This window comes from Mesoplodon mirus (assembly GCF_964341445.2).
Source record: "Mesoplodon mirus genome assembly, chromosome: 2".
In the NCBI taxonomy this organism is placed as follows: domain Eukaryota; kingdom Metazoa; phylum Chordata; class Mammalia; order Artiodactyla; family Ziphiidae; genus Mesoplodon; species Mesoplodon mirus.
The window spans coordinates 55,165,729-55,186,948 of record NC_138977.1 but is presented as its reverse complement, the minus strand read 5'-3'; the positions used below and the strand labels follow the sequence as shown (position 1 = coordinate 55,186,948).

The 21,220-nt window shown below is 37.0% G+C and overlaps 1 protein-coding gene across 1 annotated transcript in view; it reads left to right on the top strand.

Moving 5' to 3' along the window:
• The window catches only part of CTNNA3 (catenin alpha 3), a 1,654,963-nt gene that overhangs the window by 1,048,497 nt on the left and 585,246 nt on the right, over positions 1 to 21,220 (top strand). Inside the window, exon 10 of the mRNA XM_082639545.1 lies at positions 19,966 to 20,058. Coding sequence (XP_082495671.1) covers positions 19,966 to 20,058 — 93 coding nt within the window. The remainder of the gene's footprint in view (positions 1 to 19,965; positions 20,059 to 21,220) is intronic.

The following is a 21,220-nucleotide window of genomic DNA, read 5'->3' as shown; positions in this document are numbered from 1 at the left end:
TTTCAAGTAAAGCTATAAACTTCTCTGCAGTTTTCAAGTTTAAAACAAAATCTGGGGCTTCCCTGGTGGCGCAGTGGTTGAGAGTCCGCCTGCCGATGCAGGGGACACGGGTTCGTGCCCCGGTCCGGGAAGATCCCACATGCCATGGAGCGGCTGGGCCCGTGAGCCATGGCCACTGAGCCTGTGCGTCCGGAGCCTGTGCTCCGCAACGGGAGAGGCCACAACAGTGAGAGGCCCATGTACTGCAAAAAAAAAAAAAAATCTGTTTTGAGAGATCAGATAACAACTAAGATAATCTACAGATATTCTTGTTATCGAGTGCTGCATAACAAATCATCCCCAAATGTAGACTTTAAACAACAACAATCATTTATTGTCTTTTTTGTGGGTCAGAAACAGTCACAAGCCCTTACTGAGATTCAAGGTGAGGGATCATAGACCCCACCCCTCCATACAAAGAATGATAGACTCATTTTTAGAAAAGCATGTGAGACAAGATATATATTAGTTTGGCCATCTTTAGAAAATACAGTGTGTCACGGCAGGCGAATGTGTTTTTCCATAAAGAATCTCCACATGGTTGGTGACTTCATCAAACATATAGGTGTATATATGTAATGGGATTTACATCTTTTTTTTAATATATAAATTTATTTATTTATTTATTTTTGGCTGAGTTGGGTCTTTGCTGCTGCACGTGGGCATCCTCTAGTTGTGGTGAGCGGGGGCTACTCTTCATTGTGGTTGTGCGGGCTTCTCGTTGCAGTGGCTTCTCTTGTTGCAGAGTACAGGCTCTAGAGCACAGGCTCAGTAGTTGTGATGCAGGGGCTTAATTGCTCCGCGACATGTGGGATCTTCCTGGACCAGGGCTCTAACCCGTGTCCCCTGCAATGGCAGGTGGATTCTTAAACCTCTGCACCATCAGGGAAGCCCCAGGATTTATATCTTTACGTTTAATATGGCATCAAGAGTATTTCTTAACAACACTAAATCAGTCCTCAAAGGAATTACTTTAATGACTATAATTTTCATTCCTAAGGATAGGCCAAAATTTAGTATTTACAAAACTGTTCCATTTCTTTGTTGTTATAAATAACACTTGACTACACACATACATATATTTCTAGATAGAGTGATTCCTTAACTGTAACATTTAGGAGTTGCATTTGGCTGCAAGTAACAATGAACTTTCAAAAGAGGGTTTTCTTCCCCGCTTATCCAAAAGCTTAGGAGTTGATGATTGCTGGCATAAGTTCATTTACTCAGTGATGTTTTCAAACATCTGGGGTCTTTTTGGATGCCTGCTGTGTTAGCTTTGATATTGCAGCCCTGCTGTTATCTTCTCTATATCCAGGGTGGGAGGAAGACAAAAGGGAAAATGTCAAAGAAACATTTCCTGGTGAATCTTGGTTATAAATGGAGGAAAAAACAATTATTCCCTGAGAAATTGTACCTAATCTCATTGGCACATGGCCAAGCTGAACAACAAGGGAGAGAGAAAAAGTATTTTCTTTTCTAAGTATTTTGGTTTTCTTAATTAGGTTCCCTGGAAATAGACTGTGATACAGAACATTGAATTCATAAAGTTTATTGAGGTGTTATTTTGGGAGATAAACCTATAAGGAAGGGAGGAAGGCAAGACTAGATAGAGAGAGAAGCTAGATTATAACGTGGTTGCAACTGAGATCTCACCTGATCTGTTGGAAGTCCTAGAACTCAGATGACTGTTGGGAATTGTCACAAATTGAGGCAAAGGGGCTGAACTTTGTATCTGGTTCATGCTGTTATTAATTGTGAATGCCTGCTGGGAAGGGGCATTACCTTGGGAAAGGTGGTTTCCTGCAATCAAGGGTTGTTCCTAGTGAGGGACTAAGCTTTGGATGATCAATAACAGATATTCCCTGCAGCTGGAAGATCAGTGCATCCATTCTGACGAGGGGATCTGGCTAGAGGTCCACACTATGCACTAGAGTGGTAGAAAGGCAAAAGCAAAGAGGAGTTGAGAGTAGGCACTGAGTAAGCCAACGTATTCACACTGACAGTGTGTGTTTATTCTTCTATTTTTAACTGTGTTTCCCAAATAGTTTATACTAAGCACACAGTCATTTTAAAATCATTAAATTGTGACACTTTATATGTATGTGTTGTATATATTAATATATATATATATATATATATATATATGCAAAGGGTTCATTCATAGTGTGATAGGTGTTATAGAAACGAAGTCTTTCTTTGAATTATCCAGAAGTTTTATATGAGTACAGTGATGAATTAAAGGTAACATATATGAAGTAGAATATTTGACTTGGTAAACCTTATTAGGGTCACTTTTTTCTTTCACATATGTACTTATTTAACCATTAAGTGGAACACAATATTAGAATGATTCTTGTTCCGGATTATATCTTTTTAAACAATTATGAACCCCCAAACCAGTATATGCACAGTGACTTCTAAATAGATACTTCAAAATTAATTTTTTGCTGCAGATTTTGAAAGAGTGGAGAGTTAGAAGGATCTGAATTTTTATTATTGAGTAATTCTCTAAGAGGTATGATGTGTTGCCACTAACTTAATATAGGACATTACATCAGGTTGATAATGAGACCTTTGAGGTTAGTCATCTGCATGGCAGATGTTGTAAGTAAAATACAAGATAGTAACAGAGAGTGTTCAGTCTCTAGATACCAGTATCCATACTGCCCATGTCTTCTTTTCAAATCAGGTTGCTTCATATTTTTATTAGAGCAACCTCCATTTCATCTGTACCTATTAACAGAGTGTAGGTAAATCTGATTACTTTACTGGACCTACTTAAAAAATGGCCACTGTCACTAGGATGCAAGTCTTGAAATAATAAAAGAGTTTTTTCAAAACTAGCTGAAACACTCAGTGTACCTCATAATATTAAACTATATAAGCAATTACAATTAGTTACTTTTTCTATGGTTTAACTAATCTACAACAGCATTTGAGTCTTGCCCCTCAGGATTCCATTGCTCCCAAAAGACTGATGCAGTAAGAGTGGTACACTTGCTGCATTATGACAAAATATTCTACTACCCAGTTTACTAAACATAGATGTAGAACTAACCCCTGACTCACATACTCTATTAGCAAAACAACAGGAAATGAATTATTCACTAAAAGGGAAAGCAGATAAATATGATATTTTTCAAGTACAAAGAGAGAAGACTCCACATGGCTTATATATTATGTTTCACTGACCAGAGAGATGGTCAAGTCATAGAGTAGAATGAGGGAAAGTGTGAAGCAATCTTAGAATCTGGAAGATAGAAGAATTGGTGAGAGGGGTAAGACGTATAGAGAGAATAGGAATTAGAAAAAAGAAAGAAAGAAAGAAAAAAGAAAGAAAGAAAATCCAGAAATCAATAAAGTAGCTCAACTGTGGCACCTGGAGATTGGTACCAGCTGTGATGTGGCAGTTTAGTTTAAGAAAAGGGAAGATGATAGGGTGGCATTGGAAAAAGAGGACTCGGTGTGGGAGGTGAATGGAGGGAGAGAGCAGGGACTGGCATTAGTCTACTTATGGGGAAAGAAAGAGCAATAGATTCTGAGGTCCATTGCTGAAGGAAGAAAGGAGAAATCCTACATCCGTGTGAAATAAATAGGTTGAATAGAATGTACTGGAAGAGAGGAGATAAAGAATTGCACTGAGTTACCAATGACTCTTAGAGATGTCTGAAAAGCAAATTTAAAAGTAAGTCATTTGCAGAAACAATTTCTAGTTCGTTCTTCTTTTTTCTTTCTTTCTTTTTTTTTTTTTTTGCGGTACATGGGCCTCTCACTGTTGTGGCCTCTCCCGTTGCGGAGCATAGGCTCCGGACGCGCAGGCTCAGCGGCCATGGCTCACGGGCCCAGCCGCTCCGCGGCATGTGGGATCTTCCCGGACCGGGGCACGAACCCGTGTCCCCTGCATCGGCAGGCGGACTCTCAACCACTGCGCCACCAGGGAAGCCCTAGTTCTTAATAATATACATCACCATTTAGGAAGAAATTATGGACAAAGATCACAAGAAGGATTTTGCTAGCTAAAAACTGCTGCTGAGGAAGCCTATAATGGCATGCCTTAGACGTAAGTTTTTTCTTGGAAATGTAGGAAGTGGTGCAGTTGACAGTCTTGTCTTGTTCCTCTGCTGGTGGAGGTGATAATGGGAAGTAAGGGTCCCAAGGGGAGGCTGCTGGAAGGAAGAGAGACACTGTGCCTGGACAAACAACGTAATTAGCCCTCAAGTAATCCAGTGATGGCTGTGGCTTTATGCAGCGAGGGCAGCTGCCCATTAGTGTTAATTAACCAACAGGAGAGAGATACAAGGTGTGGATGTGCTTTCCGAAGCCTGGCAGCCTAAGGCGGGATGAATCCACAGTAGTCTGAGGCTGAAGGTGAAGTAGCAGCAAAAAAAATGGACGGAGCTTTTATTGGGCATTCTCTGTTTCTGGCTACTAAGCATTCAGGGCTTTGTACCCTCCTTTCAGTCCCATGAGGGAGGCCATCATTAAGGTGACCATCTCATAGGCAAGAAAGCCCACCCTCTGCCCTAAGAGCTAGGACAGGAAGCAACCTGTCTCCTGATCTCTGAAACAAAACTGCCCACACTGAGCAAATGCAGGACATGGTGGGATTTCTTCCTTCAGAGGCTGAACCTGACAACATTTTGAAAGGCTCCAGATGCAGTACAAGCAAGCCAGCTCCCTGAAGCAGGGTCAAGAGATGGACTAGATGTTGCAAAATGCCCTCAAATTCCCATGGCTCTGATTCGAGACCTTGAAGCAGTGCTGGTGAGAATCCAGCCTGGCCCGTGCAGCCATGTGGAGCTGTGTGGCTGATGTGCACACAGTTACCTTAGGTGAAGCACCACTTTCTTGAATTTGATTCAAGCTTCATATTGCTTGATATGAAAATTGAAAACAACTAAATACATAGGAACTATTCCATTTCTATCTTTATAACAATAACAAAATTTAACTTTAGGTTTTTGGAATAACATTAGTTTTCATTAGACCATTCACTAGTTATTAAAGATAATTTTTAATTTTATCCAGAAATTTCTGATTTTTATTATCCAGAGATCTTCCAATACTGGGATTTATTAAAACTTTTATATTTTCTATTAACATGTACCTTTTAACAAGGTAGTCATATTTGTAGTTTAAAAAATAGTTTGTTTGATATATAGAAACTATCGTTCTTTTTTTTCTTAAATTTTATCTTTTTGCCATGCCGCGCTGCATGTGGGATCTTAGTTCCCTGGCCAGGGATACAACTCGCACCCCCTGCAGTGGAAGCGCAGAGACTTAACCACTGGACCTGCAGGGAAGTCCTGAAACTATCTTTCTTTAAGATTCTTTAAAATAATCCAACTAAATTTTTTAAGGCTTCGTTGCATTATTTACTTACTCTGAAGACCATCAGCAATTAGCTTTTTACTCATGTAATATCTTGTTTTGTGTATTTATATCTAAATCTTTCATTTCTTGAACCTTGGAAACTATTTGTCCCCATCTTCTGTTCTTCTTTGAATGTTGTCGTTAGCCCTCTATAAACAGGTCAATCATGAACTTTGTAGTGAAGATGATGTGAAAAATATTCTATTTGCAATGTTGGCTTGAATTTATCCAATTTGATAGGAGTTTTGAGTAACATTCCTTGCAAAGTCTTAGAACAACAAAGAGGGGTAAGACGGTTTCTGTTGTCAAGGATTTCACAATTTTATGTTGTGCAGATAGAATTAACCTATTGGTTTGCTCCAATTAAGGAAGGTTAGTGAAATAACGTTTCTTTCTCCTTCTGTCTCCCTCCTCCATTCTAGACCTATTGGAAACTCAAGGGGTAATTGAGATCAAACATATTATAACTCATATCTTTGTCAAATTTATAGGGGCCTAAATCTTTGATTTTCTTTTTGTATTATATCACATTATTTAGCTAACCCCACTATTTATCATGTGATTTAAATCCAGAACCCATTCAAGGAGCCCTCAAAGATTCAGGGAACCCAAGGATGAGGGGACATAGAAATCATAGTATTTAACACCAGTATACAGATTTGCATATTTTGCTGGGAACTTCATACTCATACACACAAACACAAACATGCTTACCCCACTCTCACTTTTCTGTAAACACACGCTCTCTCACATACACTATGTGTTCTTTTGATTTGTCTGATTCACTATGGGCCGTTTATGCTGAGAGATAAGAGCCTTTCTCCGGGTTTATATAATTCTCATAATTTTAAAGCTTGTTTGCCTATGTCTCTCAAAGTTAGAAATTAATCATAAACAGATGCCTGCAAGACAAAAAAAAAATAGTTGCACAGGTTATTGTTTTGATATCTTCCAAAGTAAGTGAAAGGGGAGTCCAGAATGATACCCCAGGCTTCTGGCTCAGGAACTGGGTGGACGTGGAAACTGGTTCCTGAGATAGGAGACCGAGCAGAGGGGCAGGTTGTGGTGTAGGATTAGAAGTGGGTGAGTTCAACTGTGAGCACACTGGGGCAGAGCATCATGAAGGACATCCAAGAGCAGAGAATGCCAGATACCACACAGGCACTAGGGACTCAGGAGACCTCCAAGAGAAGGTTTCTGCCATAGGACACTCTAGTCCACTGGGAGCTAGCAAATGAGAAAGCCATGAATTACAGAGAGACTGGGGAGTCGCAGAGCAGAGGTATGTGCCCCTCCCACCCTCCCTTCAGCACCCTGGACCTCTGTGAGCATTGCAGATTCTTCACGCAGCATCCACGTCCCTGCATTTGCCCACACTGCTTTCTTCCTGGAAGGTGTCACTTCTCACCTGCCCTTCTCCCCAGGCTGAGCTAGAAGCCCTTCTCCTTTCCATAACATTCTGTAATTCTACCAGAGTCATTATGCTTTACTGTTTAACTCTTTTCTCAATAAACTATCAATCCCCTGAAAGCAATGCTGTCGGACAATTGATTACCAACTGTCACTCTGCCAAGAGACCCCTTCTTTCATGAAAGTAGGGAATGCATCTGGGTGGGGATGTCTTGATTTGTCTGGAAATCAGATAGTCTTGACATATCCTTGAAGTTTATACAATTCAATTAACTTTGCGGTGTATGACAACTTCTTTTTCCACGATGGCATTTGAATAGAGTGATATGTACAAAAAAAATGTTGGTTCAGAATTAACCTAACTGAAAAACTTTATATCGGCTATAGCATATTCTGTCTGTCTTTAAAAAAGTCAATTCTCTTTCTGCCACTTGAGATGTCAGGTCACTGGCTATAAAACTGCCTTGAAGTTTGATGACAATTTCAGTGTTAATGAAGGCCGATTAGAGTATTTTTTGACATGTGCCCTTTACACACTGATCCTATTAACAAGGACTTATTAGACCTGCATGCTTCACTTTGTAGTTAATTTTCGGGAGACAACAAAGTATATCACTAGTTCAGGAAACGATATGTGATCTTGTTTTTAATTTATAGTTTAGATTTGTTTTGTCTCGTTGGTAGTTAAGTAGATTTTATTTGATGCTGTTTATTATATTACATTAACTTAGCAGGTGACGCATACTTTTATCCTTTGGGTCGTGATTCTGAGGTGAATAATAGCTTAATTTAGAGACGGACCTTGAGAAAACTGTCTAGTTGGTTTTACCCTTCTAATTTACATTGCATATCATTATGGTGTATGTATATTCATATACAGTTATATATTGTTCCAAAATAAAAGATGAGAAATGTGTTTGGTAAAATGGGACTTTTAGAGCAGTATACATTTCAGTCCTCAGTTTGAGCTGTGTAACATATACTTCAGATAATTTATTAGAAGCAATACTCTAACAGCCAAACCTGTTTAAGTCCTGTGCGTGTATGTGTGTGTGTGTGTGTGTGTTTTCATCTCATTTGTTTCTTTTGTGATGGCACATCCTGACACAGCATACTAATGACTGGTTTTTAGAATAACATTGACATATGTCCACTTAGACAAATGAATATCTTCATCTTTAATGAGTCATTGGAGAGGAACAAGAAGTGCAGATGCAAATTTGAGTTCAGCTGGAGGGCAAAATTAAGATAAGAAAAAGAAAAGAAATGTAGGACTATGTTATAATCCCTTAATCACAAGAATCATCACCTCGTATCTTTTGCACACAGACACAGACACTCACACAGACACACACAAACACACATACACACACACCCCATGCATGGAATGCCATTAACATTCCAAACAAATTGAATTTTTATTCGTTATTAAAATCACTTTTGGGTGTTCTGATTTTCTCATTGGCAATGGGCTTTGATTCATTTGATATTTGCCATTATATTAAAGACAACTTGAGGGAAAACCAATGTCTGGTCTTCCTATTGTGAATTAGCAATCATATTTGTGAATCATTTTAAATAAAACAGTTATGAAACAACCCAAGCTATTTTCTACCTAACAGCCCTTAAACGTTATATCTGTATTTTCTGGAAACCCTATTTGTAAATGATTCTGGATCCTCAGATTTTGCAGTGTCATGATTAATATGTTGGTATTAAAATTTCAAAAATAGATATAGAAACATTTTATTCTCTTCAAAATGAAAATTACTATATTGTTTTTTCTGGTTATAAAAGTGATTCATGCTCATTGTAATAACCCAAACTATACATTTTAAAAATTATAATAAAAGAAAGTTGAAATTATCTTGAATCTTACCCCTCAGAGATAAGCCCAATTACCATTTTGGTGAACAACATTTTAGATATCATACTTTCTAACACACACACATATTTATCATTTTTAATAAAGAGATCATTTTATACATTTTGCTTATCATTATCATGTTTCCAAGTCAATAAATATAAAACTATTTCATCAATCTCCTTTATTTTTCTAATTACATAACCATTTATGAAAAAGATACTTGGAAAAATTTCAGTCAATATAGAAACATATAGTTAAAAGGGGATGCTTTTCTTCATGGCAAAATTGATCCTACTTCCCTTCCATATGTAACTCATGATAAGAGTTGGAATTTAACTCAACTTTGTCACCTGAGAAATGTAAATATTTCTTCTTTCTTTACAATATTTGCAGCTGTCACTTATTTTTTAGGTTCATTTATATTGGCTAGAACCTGGAGTAAAATATTGGTTAACCTCAGTAACAAGGGGAATGCTATTTTAATCTTGACTTTTGAGCAGTATTCTATAATTTTCTGTAATTAGACTTGTCTCAGGTTAAGAATAATTTATTCATAACTAAGACTTTTGTTTGTTTTTGTTCTCTTTTAGTTTAGCTTTGTTTTGTATTAATAAGAATGTGCATAAAACTTTATCAAATGCTTTTCTAAAATCTGTTAAAATATAGTAAAACAAGGAATTTCATTGGTAGTATTTCCCAATCACAAGCCACTGTTTTATTCCTAGGAGAAACTGCATTGTTTTGCTGTATTATTAGTCTTTAGTTACATAGTTGGAGTTAATTTGCTAATATTTTATTTAGAAATGTGATGTTTAAATTAAAAACAAAATTGCCTGATAGTTCTGCCCCCTGCCTACTTTCTGTCTAATTTTGTTTTCAAGTTACACAATCAGTAAAATGTGATCATTTAAATGGGAGGGGGCCTAGAAGTCAAATAATTAATCTGCTCATCTTATAGATGGATAACCAAAGACAGAGAAGTAAATAGTTACATTAGCAAAACTAATATCAGAGACAGGATTGCGTGATTTAAGATTTATAACATTTGGGAGGCAATTTGAGATGCAAAGTCTTAGAGGATATTAAGTTCCTTGGCAATAGTTTGTTTCCATGAAACAGCCTGACTTCAGTCACTGCTAGGAGGTTCACCTACCTATAGCTTCCTGTCGTACTTAGAAACTACAGTTTTATTCTCTCTTTCATGTGTCCCCTTAAATAGGTTATGTTTCTTGAGATTTGCTTGTGTTGTCTTTGAGTTCTCAGGCAGTTCCTAGCCCACATCACAGGTGCATAATCAATATTTGTTACTTGATTAAACTGTTTACCTGCACCTTGCTATGCACTTTTATAACACAATTCTATTAGTTAAATATTCTACAAAACTCATAATTCATGGTCATTTCTTGTTACTACAAGGGGAAGCACAGAAGCATTGTCTGACCAGGAGGAACAGAAGAACTGGCTTGCTTAGCCAGAGGTAACTTGATCGCCAACACTGAGAGATCACAGACCCCCGTCTACACTTCTCACATTCAGTCCCAGTGCTCTGAGCTAGGCTTACCTGGAAACAAAGCATGCGTTACATTGCATTCTGCTGGAGATACTAAAGCTCCTGGGTTTGTTCATGGGAGTTATCCCACCTCTTTCCATCTGCCTCACTCACCAGCATTTGGCAGTCAGCTTGGGTCCTTTGAAGAGTTATTTTGCTTGATTAAAAATAAATTAATTAAAAGCTAAATTGGGAGCTAATCAATTGTTCCCAATTTGATATCTTAAGTGAAACTAAAACTCAAAAGAAGCTGCCTCCCAAGCTTTGTTAAGTACAATGACCAGACTAGAAGAAAAGTGTGTTACTTTTCTTTGAAGTCCAACTGTCTAAGCCTTTGTGGAATATTGCAAATGAATTTCAGAGGGAAATTTCATTTCCCTTTCTCACTTGTCCTGAATTTCTGCTGCTGCCTCCTCCCTCTAAACTCAATTTTTCATCCTCTCTTTGGGGATGATACATTTGTAAGTGTACTAATCCATGCACTCATGCATTTATTCATCCACTGAAGGACTATTGTTTGGCTACCATATATCAGGTACTAGAAACTGAGGGTCCAGTGATGAACAAGTAAGGGCCCTGCTCTTATAAAGCAGAAGAAATGGTCACTAATCAAATAATCTTTTCAGTAAATGTATAATTACAAATCGAGAATCAAGCTCAGAAGGAAAAACCTGACTTGGTTAAAGACAGGTCTCAGTGGTGGGTAGGTGTTGCAGTATTGGTGAAAAACTTTCTAAAAATTTACTTGGGAGCAGAGACCTGCAATTAACTATGTAAATGTGGCAATGAAGGAGGAGGAGCACATTCCAGGCTAAAGAAAACAGCATGTGCAAATGTCCTGTGGCAGAAGGAAGCATGGATAGTTGAAAATAGGTTGACATAGCTGAAGTAAAGAGAGAAAAAGAACTATGGGTGATGAGTCTTGGACCAGACTATAGAAGACCTTGTAGGGAAGGGAATGTGGAGTGGGAATGGGAGATGATGATGGAAGAATCAAATTTGCATTTGAAAAAAATCATCAGCTACAGTGTGGTGAACATATTGTAGAGAAGGCACAGTGCCTGAGAATAAAATCTAAGTCTGAATGAAAAAATAAAACTGACAGTAAACTTGACTAGGGTAGGGAGCAAGAAAAGTAGGTGATTCAAGAGATGTTTTGAGAGAGGAAATCAAAACAAATGGATTGATAAGGGAATGCGAGTGAGTATTGTCTAAGCAGCCTCTAGCTCTCTGCTTCGTGTCACAAGACACATGGGGGTATCCTCACCACATACACTGTCCTCTGTCCACACTACGCTAGTCTGACCATCATCATTCTGCCTCAACCAACAGTGGCCCTCTGTGTGGCTGAATCAGTGAATAATTTCAGGAATTACTTACTTGACTTCTTATTATTTGATAGCTGAAACCACCTTCTTGAAACTTTCTCTTCTCCTATCCTCTATGACATCAGAGTATTGTGGGTAACCTTCTCTATCTCTGACCACTTTTTCTAAGACTCATCATAGGTTTATCTTCTTCTATCTGCCTAATAAATATTGGTATCTTAGGTACTCTTCTAAGAATATGTACCCCCTACTCACACACATCCAATTGCTATTGATAAGCTAGTGACTTCCTAATTAATATCCACTGTGGACCCTTCCTCTCTTTTCCTTCTTCACAGCTCTTCACAAGCTTTTGTGAATCTTTATTCTTTCTAAATTCAGAAAGCAATCCAATCTTTTGTAAATGCCAAGTCACAAATAAAGAACTTGTTTTAGCTATACTGTTTCTGTATCCTTACTTCAAGTGTTTATTTGTATCTTTGTTACAGATTTGTCAGATTTTGACGTTCCCAATATACAAACAGTCGGACTGAAATCAACTCAAGGCAATTAAGTTTAATGACTCAAGGGCTTTCTTTCCTCAAGTATTTTCCTCCATAACTTAAAGTAATGATACTAATCTTTATGCTCCTGTAATAGATAATTAGAAACTTTTTTTTTTGATGAGGAAGGGACAGAGGAAGGACATAGTTTCCAATTAAGTTGTACTAAGCCCTCTAAGATATACATTCATTGCGTTTATTAAGACACAATAGAAGATATCTATTCATGATAATTCAATTTCCAGGTGAACAAAGATAAACTATTTTTTTTATTTATTTACATAGACTAAATTCTGTTTTTAGGATACTTTGGCTGATAAAATTTTTTTTTGAAAAAGAATACATAATTGTCTTTACCTTCTAGCATTTACCATCTGAAAAATACATAAGTGAGTCTAGGAAGAATAAAGTAGGTGCTATACTTGTGCGAGTATGAATTATGATTCTGGGCATCTGAGAAAGGTTTGTGGAGGAGATGTTATTTGACCCAGGCCTTAATGTATAGGTATGAATTTAAAAGAGCACATGAAAGGATGGCTTTTAGATATAATAAACAGTTTATGAAAGGATAAGCACAATTGCTAAATTATTTTCTTTAAGAATTAGATGTCCTTTTTTACCTGGTCTGTAAAATGTTCTAATAGATATCTAGGGATTAGATATTCAAAACAAGACAGGTAAACCCACACTTATCTATATGTGCAGAAACTGAAATGAACATCTCCTTCTCTGCATTTGCCCCTGATACTATGGTATCCAGGTTGCCTAAATCCAGAGGCAGACATTTGATAGAAAGTGCCTTCCTTTGGGGCTTCCCTGGTGGCGCAGTGGTTGAGAGTTCGCCTGCCAATGCAGGGGACACGGGTTCGTGCCCCGGTCGGGGAAGATCCCACATGCCGCGGAGCGGCTGGGCCCGTGAGCCATGGCTGCTGAGCCTGCGCGTCCGGAGCCTGTGCTTTGCAACGGGAGAGGCCACAACAATGAGAGGCCCAAATACTGCAAAAAAAAAAAAAAAGAAAGTGCCTTCCACTGAAATGATTATGGTTCTGCATTGCCAGCCTTTAACTTTGCTGAGAGTAGCCATCTGAAATTAGTGCATATGGGGTTTGTAAATTTCTGATTCAGTACTACATTCAGTTATAGTTGCATGCAAGATAATATGAATTTGGGTTACTTAAGTAGAAAACAAAAGAGACTTCATTTGAAGACACAAGGTAGTGCACATAGATACAGGCAAACTGAGAGAAGAGGGCTGAGATTGGGTAGGAACAGGAACTGCTCCAGGGCTCCATGCAGGAAGTGATGGATATGCCCACACCAGGGCCAGGGGAGGACTACTAGGAGCTTTGATTAACTGTCATACCAAGATTTCACACCACTGGGTTAGAGGAGGAGACAGTAGTTCTCCAAAGGGAAATCAGAGTGTTATTATTGACAGAAAAAGGAATGGATACTGGGGAGAAGGCCAGAAGTTTCTCCTACACTTGATTTTCTTGTTTCCTGAGTATTTTGATTTTTAACCTTTTCTCTATTTGTTATAGACTAAATGTTTGTGTCCCCCAAAATTCATATGTTGAAATCCTAACACCCAAGGTGATAGTATTGGGAGGTAGAACCTTTTGAAGGTGATTGGGTAATGAGGGAAGAACCTTCATAGAAGTGATTAGTGCCCTTATTAAAAGAAGCCCCAGAGAGATCCCTCACCTCTTCTGCCATGTGAGGTTACAGCTAGAGGGTTTAGTCTATGAACCAGAAAGCTGGTACTCACCAGACACTGAGTCTGCCAGCACCTTGATTGTAGACTCCCCAGCCTCTAGCACTGCGAGAAATAAATTCTGTTTTTTGTAAGCTACCCAGTGTATTTACTTTTGTTATAGTAGCCCTAATAGACTAAGCCCTATTTCTCAGGTGGTAGTATAGGTTATTATTTCTCGTCTCTAATTTGTGAAGCCTTTTCTATGATTCCTAGCCTCTTCCATATATATTCAGTTCATACTTCTTGTAGATTTTCACCCCTTTACATTAATTTTCAGGAAGGAGTGTCTATCCAAACAAATGAAAATCAACCCAAAGTCTGAATATGTTTCTGTGTGTTGTGTGTATGTGTGTGTGGACGGTGGTATATCAGAATCACCTGGGGAACTTCTAACAGTTGAATTAAACATACTTTATACCTCTTCTAATGTCCACCCATAGACATACTTAATATATCAGAATATCTTGGCAGAGGAACCTGGACTTTTCTTTTAATAGCTATACTGGTGATTCTCTTATGCTTACCATCTAACTTATCCCACAAGTTGAGGACTACTAATGAAGATTTTCTATGAGCCCAACCTTATATCTATTATTGAAGATATTTGACATTTTAGATTCTATAACCACTGTGAGAAAGTTGTTGAGAGAAAGATTTCACCTCATTATAAGGAATAACTTCTTAACTTGTGTAACTTTGGACTACCCTGCAACGGGAATAGGCTGCCCTGCAAAACAGTAAATTCTGTCTCTGAAAGTGTTTACACAGGAGTTGCATGACCATCTGCCAGAGAGGAAAATGAATGAAAATGAGACAGTGACCTTTCTTCCCCCTTGAGAGCTAAGATACACAGTGACATGATATTACAATTAACTATGTGAACTATATATAAACAATGAATAAGCAAAAATGGAAATCTCACCAAACATCAAAGTTGGCTTCATGTTCTTGAGAAATCATATTGCAGGTAAATATCTGTGTGAGAGCTCCTTAGTGACAGAATGAATGATGTATGACGAGCAGCTGTCCAAACAGTGAGCTTGTTCCTAGGAACGATACCATTTCAGTTGTCTAAGATGACTTGAGAGGACAGCTAGTGCACCTTAGATTTCAAATAACACTTGATATTAGAATGTTAAAATATAGCATGCTCTGGTATTCAGTACTTTTAAAATTCAATCTCTTTATCAGCTCAGAACAGAGTAATGGTAAACAGCAGAGTTAAGCTTATAGCATGGTAGACTGATTTAAAGGTCATTGAAAATACTCCCACTCTCCAAATATCTTTTTTATAGCTTTCTTTGATACTGACATTAGTGAGTCATTGGTGGTGAGGGGGGTCAAGTATGGTCAATTCCCTGACCTTGATGGAACTGGCCTAGCTGGCAGGGTTTTATGAGGCCAGGTTCCAGAGCAGGGAATTTCTCACTTCAGAACATGGGTCAGGGAGTGAGAGGTACCATGTTCTATGCCAGGTGAAGGGGGAAAAGTCAGCAAATAGAAAAGATGGCGGGGACATTCAAAATTGGTATACAGAAACTAAACTAGGAACCAGGAAGAGGAAAACAAACATCAACAAGATGGTAATAAATGTGAATTAGTTCAAGAATTGTCTGGTCAGGCTTTTCTGTCTACAACTTTTTTTTTAATAGACCTGAAAGGGCAGTAAATTCAAGTTTAAAGCATTTAGAATGAGATATACATCTTAGAGGGCACAAGGACTGGTGAGAAGGAAAGAGGCTCACAAGTGAGGTGCTGATGTTAAAAAATCACTCCCCTCTGAGTAACATGAAAACATGTCCCTGTCTGAAATTTTTTTAAAATTTGACTTTTGCAATTATTAGATAGAGTATCAGCAATTATTTTAGTGATATAGCTTAATCTTTTGTAAAAATGAAAGAACGTTGTGTCCTGGCCTTGTCTTTTTAATAAACTTGTGAATTTACCTGAGTGCGCTTGATCTCATTTATTTAGGTTAATTTAGGCTCTGATTTTCTTGGTCTTGGCTAAGGATATAGCACAATATCAATAAAAAATCTGGTCAGTCATTTCAATGCAGGAAACTTTTCAGTGCTTTAATTCAGGATGGTATAAATGGCACACACACAGCCCTGATTAATAGTCTCCCTGTCCTTGGATAGTTTGAGAATGTTTCTTCTCTCTGACTTTGTTTTCCAATTGATACAATAGAGGATTAGAGAATGAGGTCAGAGGTCACAAATTGGTGAACTGTGAACTAAAGTAAGTCAACAGACTGTTAGCTTGGTTAAGGAATTGAGTTTTTCCTTGTATTTCAACTTGTTTTAATGAGGCCTAATGCCTTTAGGGAGGGCATACACACTCGTGTTTGCCTGGGGCACCACCATGCACCCTAACCACTGTTATATCTAGACATCATGTTTGTATTCCCTGCATGAGTCCTGTAAACATTTGAATTTGTGGCTCTTCGATTAGACATTTTGTCAAATTTCTTTAGACTTCTAAAGTTTTAATTCTATAAAACTTCTTGAGAGAGTGAATGTTCTTTCCCACCCCCCATTAATAGAAGGGAGATGAGCTGGAAGGAAATTGATACATGGTCAGGGCTACCTGGTATCAGGCTATCTTCACAAACTATCTCATTTAATCCTCAAAGTACTCCAGTGAGATTGATAATATCATACCCATTTTATAGGTGACAGAATGATCTCAGAGATGTTAACATTTTGCCCATGGTCAGAAATTTTATTAATTGTGGGAATTGAGTTAAAACCCAGATCTATTTGTCTCCAAAACCTCTCTGTGAACAGTTTTCCTTAGTGGGCAAAAATCTTTCAAAAGGGTCTCTTGAATAATGAAACTTTACACAGACTTTTGAAACACTGTCAAAGATATATAAAAGCTGTCAGATGTCCAAATATCTCAAACTGTTTTATAAAATATTTTGTTTGCATGCTGTTTTCTTTGACCAATAGGGAGTTGCCTTCATGCTATGCTGGGGAACATACCTGACTGCCTAAAGAGCCACACAGAACTTAGGAATATTGTTAGAAAAAATTTGGCTTTCACTTAAACATTCATGTGACTTAGAAAATATGTCACAAATCACTCAAATTAGAAATGTAAAGTGATTTTTATCACATAATTTTCTCTATTTGGTCACAGAATACTAGCTGTCCTATAAATTCCATTTGTTTCTATAAAATATCACTAAAACTCCACATGCCTTAATCTGGAAACAGTACTTGATTATCTAGAAAGTTTACCTGACATAGAACAGTTCTGGTAAGGAGAAGTTTGGGTATGTCTGAATAAAGGAAGACAGAAAGAGTGTTAATATAATGATTAATTGAGTAGAAAACTTTGAGGTGTGCTGTATTTTCAATTGAGAGTTTTGTAAGACTTAAGTCTGCTAATATAAACAGAAACTTTGTTTTTAGGATGATTTTTATGTTAACATTAGTCACTGAATTGGCTACGATAAACATGGAGACCAGAAAATGTCCAGAAGAATGTGTTTTTAAAAGGGAAAAAAGGTAAAGATGAAACATTAAAAATAAATAAAGTAAAAGAGTGTCCCCACCCTTCCTCCTGGTAACCTCTAAGTCTGTGAGTCTGTTTTGTAAATAAGTTCATTTGTATCATTTTTTTCGATTCCGCATATAAGCAATATCATATGATATTTGTCTTTCTCTGTCTGACTTCACTTAGTATGATAATCTCCAGGTCCATCCATATTGCTGCAAATGACATTATTTCATTCTTTTTTTAATGGCTGAATAATATTCCACTGTGTATATGTACCACATCTTCTTTATCCATTCCTCTGTTGATGGACATTTAAGTTGCTTCCATGTCTTCACTGTTATAAATAGCTCTGCAGTGAACATTGGGTGCATGTGTGCTTTTGGAGTATGGTTTTCTCTGGATATATGCCCAGGATTGGGATTGCTGGATCATATAGTAGCTCTATTTTTAGTTTCTTAAGGAACCTCCATACTGTTCTCCATAGTGGCTGTACCAATTTACATTCCCACCAACAGTGAAGGAGAGTTCCCTTTTCTTAACAACCTCTCCAGCATTTATTGTTTGTAGATATCTTGATGATGGCCATTCCGATTGTTGTGAGGTGATATCTCATTGTAGTTTTGATTTGCATTTCTCTAATAATTAGTGATGTTGAGCATCTTTTCATGTGCCTCTTGGCCATCTGTGTATATCTGTTTCTTTGGAGAAATGAAAATTTAGGTCTTCTGCCCATTTTTTTGATTGGGTTGTTTGGGATAGATTGGGAGTTTGGAATTGACATGTACACAGTACTATATTTAAAATATATAACCAACAAGGACCTACTGTATAGCACAGGGAGTTCTGCTTAATATCCTGTAATAACCTAAATGGGAAAAGAATTTGGAAAATAATAGATACATACATAACTGAATCCTTTTGCTGTACAGCTGAAACTAACACAACATTGTTAATCAGCTATGCTCTGATATAAAATAACTTTTTTTAAAAAAAGAGTGCCTATATAGAGTACCTTTCTGTAATTTTAAACTTTGGATTAACCAACATTCATCTGATTTGACCAAAAGATTGAGGCAATAATTTAAATTTTTTACTTAAAACAAAGAGTGCTCAAATTTACAGATAGCTATTTTCTGCGAGTGCAGTGCATATTATTATGAGACATATTAAAGCAGTTAGACTGCTAAATTTTACTTTCTGTGAGTGGGGCTTTGGGAGTGGGGGAGAGGGGCAAAGAAACTGCTGCCCTTTTCAAATAATTCACAAATGTGCTAATTATGTGTCAGATATGAAAGTTGAGTCATTGTGACCTTCAAGCCAACAAAAGACCTTTTCAAGTAAGCCATTTCCATGTATATTAATAAAGTGAACAATGCCGTTCCCCAGTTAAATAATGTATGGCTGCTATTTCATTATATGTAAATGCAAACCATGGAGTTGTTTCACTGTTGACATATTTAAAGTAATGCTATAAAAAAAAGCAAAGCCTGCAAATCCATGTAAGTAACAGTTTGTGGTACTCTACAAATAGTCATCCAAAGATATGTTTTTTGTTCACTTCCACTGCATGCAGTTTAAGTGTGGTTTCTCTGCAACTGAGTGCATTGGATTTGATCAGTAAAACTTACCATGTGCTAAAGTATGTAATAACTAACAGAGATATTAGGAAAGTGATTGTTAGAAAAGCAATCTCTTTGCAGTGATGAAGACAACAACATATTTTGTAGATTAGAGGAAACATTGCCTCTGTACATGAATACTCACCTGTTAGCAAGGGGAATGTTGAATAAGAGTGAGGTTCAAAGGAAAAGAAAGGAATTCCATGATCTTTCTCATGACTCATTCATGGTATAAAGAAATTATTTGTAAACATTGGACTTAGGTAATAGATGTGAATGTAGTCATTTAAAAGGGCACCCATTTCCCTGGAAAAGAGTGTGAGTTTAAAAAGCAATAATGTATAAAAGAATATGGGTATTACTAAGGGCTTGAATCAAATTGACTGCTTAAATGTCAAATAGTGCCTACGAAGTTGTAATAGAAAATCAAGAACAGGAAGAAGAATTCAATTATCTTGTATTTGTCCAGCTTTGCAGCATATTTGATGCTGAATAAAACATGAATAAAGATAACAGTCATGCTTAATGCTACTTAAGTATGCATAATAGACCTCTGGGAAATAATAAACCAATTACAAACTTAAAATAAACCACAATCATATGAGATTCCAAGAATCTATCAGCATTCAATCCATAAGTAAACTTTTTTTTCAGTCCCATAGGAAACCATAATAGTTAGCATCTTATTATGGTTTAGGTGTTGATACCAAGAGACTGTACAGGGTTTACTAATTTACTCACCAGTCTTCCTTTTGGCTTTAAATGATTTTCCATGGCCCTTTGTTGTTTTTAATATCAATAGATTATCTGAATGCGTCCATAAAGCAGATACCAGTGACATTTATGAAAATGCTGTTGTTTGTCATTGAGATTTTCAATGGACATGTACATACTCTTACTTGTCTAGGATGACAAATGTTTCTTCATTTCCTTCATAATCTGAGATAATTTCCATTGTTTTATATTGTATTTAAGGTGGCAAATCTTGCTTGTTCCATGTCAACAAATGAAGATGGAATTAAGATTGTCAAAGTTGCAGCCAATCACCTGGAAACCTTGTGTCCACAGGTATGATAACTAAGTTACTGACTATTTCAATAAACTAGCTATAAAAAATTCTATGTAATGCTCCAGACTTTTATACATATGGAAATATTTTAAAATATATGTTTTAAACACAGACAATGACTCATCCTAAGGTCATACTTTGTTGTTTGCTAAGCACCTCATTCTTTATTTAACACCTGGTTCTTGTAACATATCCTGAGAGACCATATTAGAATTTTGTGAAAGGTATGGTTTGAAATCAAAGCAGTGTTTTGTCTAACAGATCTGATTTATTTTTAGTCTTATTTATTTTAAAACCTCAAATTATATGACATTAATGGTTTTTTCCCTCTTTTATCAAAAGAAGGCATGAGTTTGAAAAAAGCCAAGAAATATTTTCTTGTCTGCAATTCAGAAGTTTTTTAAAATCTGAAGAGCAACACATTCTTTGGGGAATTATTTTTAGATGATGGATTGTTTTGAAACCATGAATCAGGATACACATAAGGTCAAACTTAAATGCCTTCCTTGTCTTAGAATAAGCAATAAATAGTATCGATAATTACTTCATAATAAAAACCACAAATGTTGTAAGGATGTGAAATATAATCATGATTAGAAACTTCAAGTCTCTGGACATCTGCTTAGATTCTAATTTTACTAAAAGTAGAGTGTGTGTTAAATTCTTGATTTGCCTTGCTGGTGACTTCATCTCTAAGAATATTGAAGAAACAGTAAGGGAGAGTGCTTCCTTAGACTTAATGTTGATTAACAAGTGAACACGGGCTGAAGAAGTGCAGTCTTAGGACCTGCACCTGAGATCTCGTAACTGATGTCAGTTTTCTGTGAGGTTCCACAGGGAACAGAACTCTGCAGTGAGGTCTCTGAAGTGGCAGAATCACTTACACGGCCCTCAAGAGTCTGAATTCTCATTTCTCCACGTGGTGGATAACACTTGATGCTGTCATTTTTTAAATGTTTTTTGAATCCAAATAGTATTCAATGTATCTCATTGGTTTCAATTTATAATTTTCTGATTACTCAAGAAAACATTTTTTTACACATTTATTACCCATTTGGCTTTCTAATTCTGAGTTGCCTCAACCCTTTGCCAATTTTTAGTTTTGATTTTTTTTAACTGCATTGCTTAGGTTTATTAAAAATGTCTTCTGTTGACAATGGC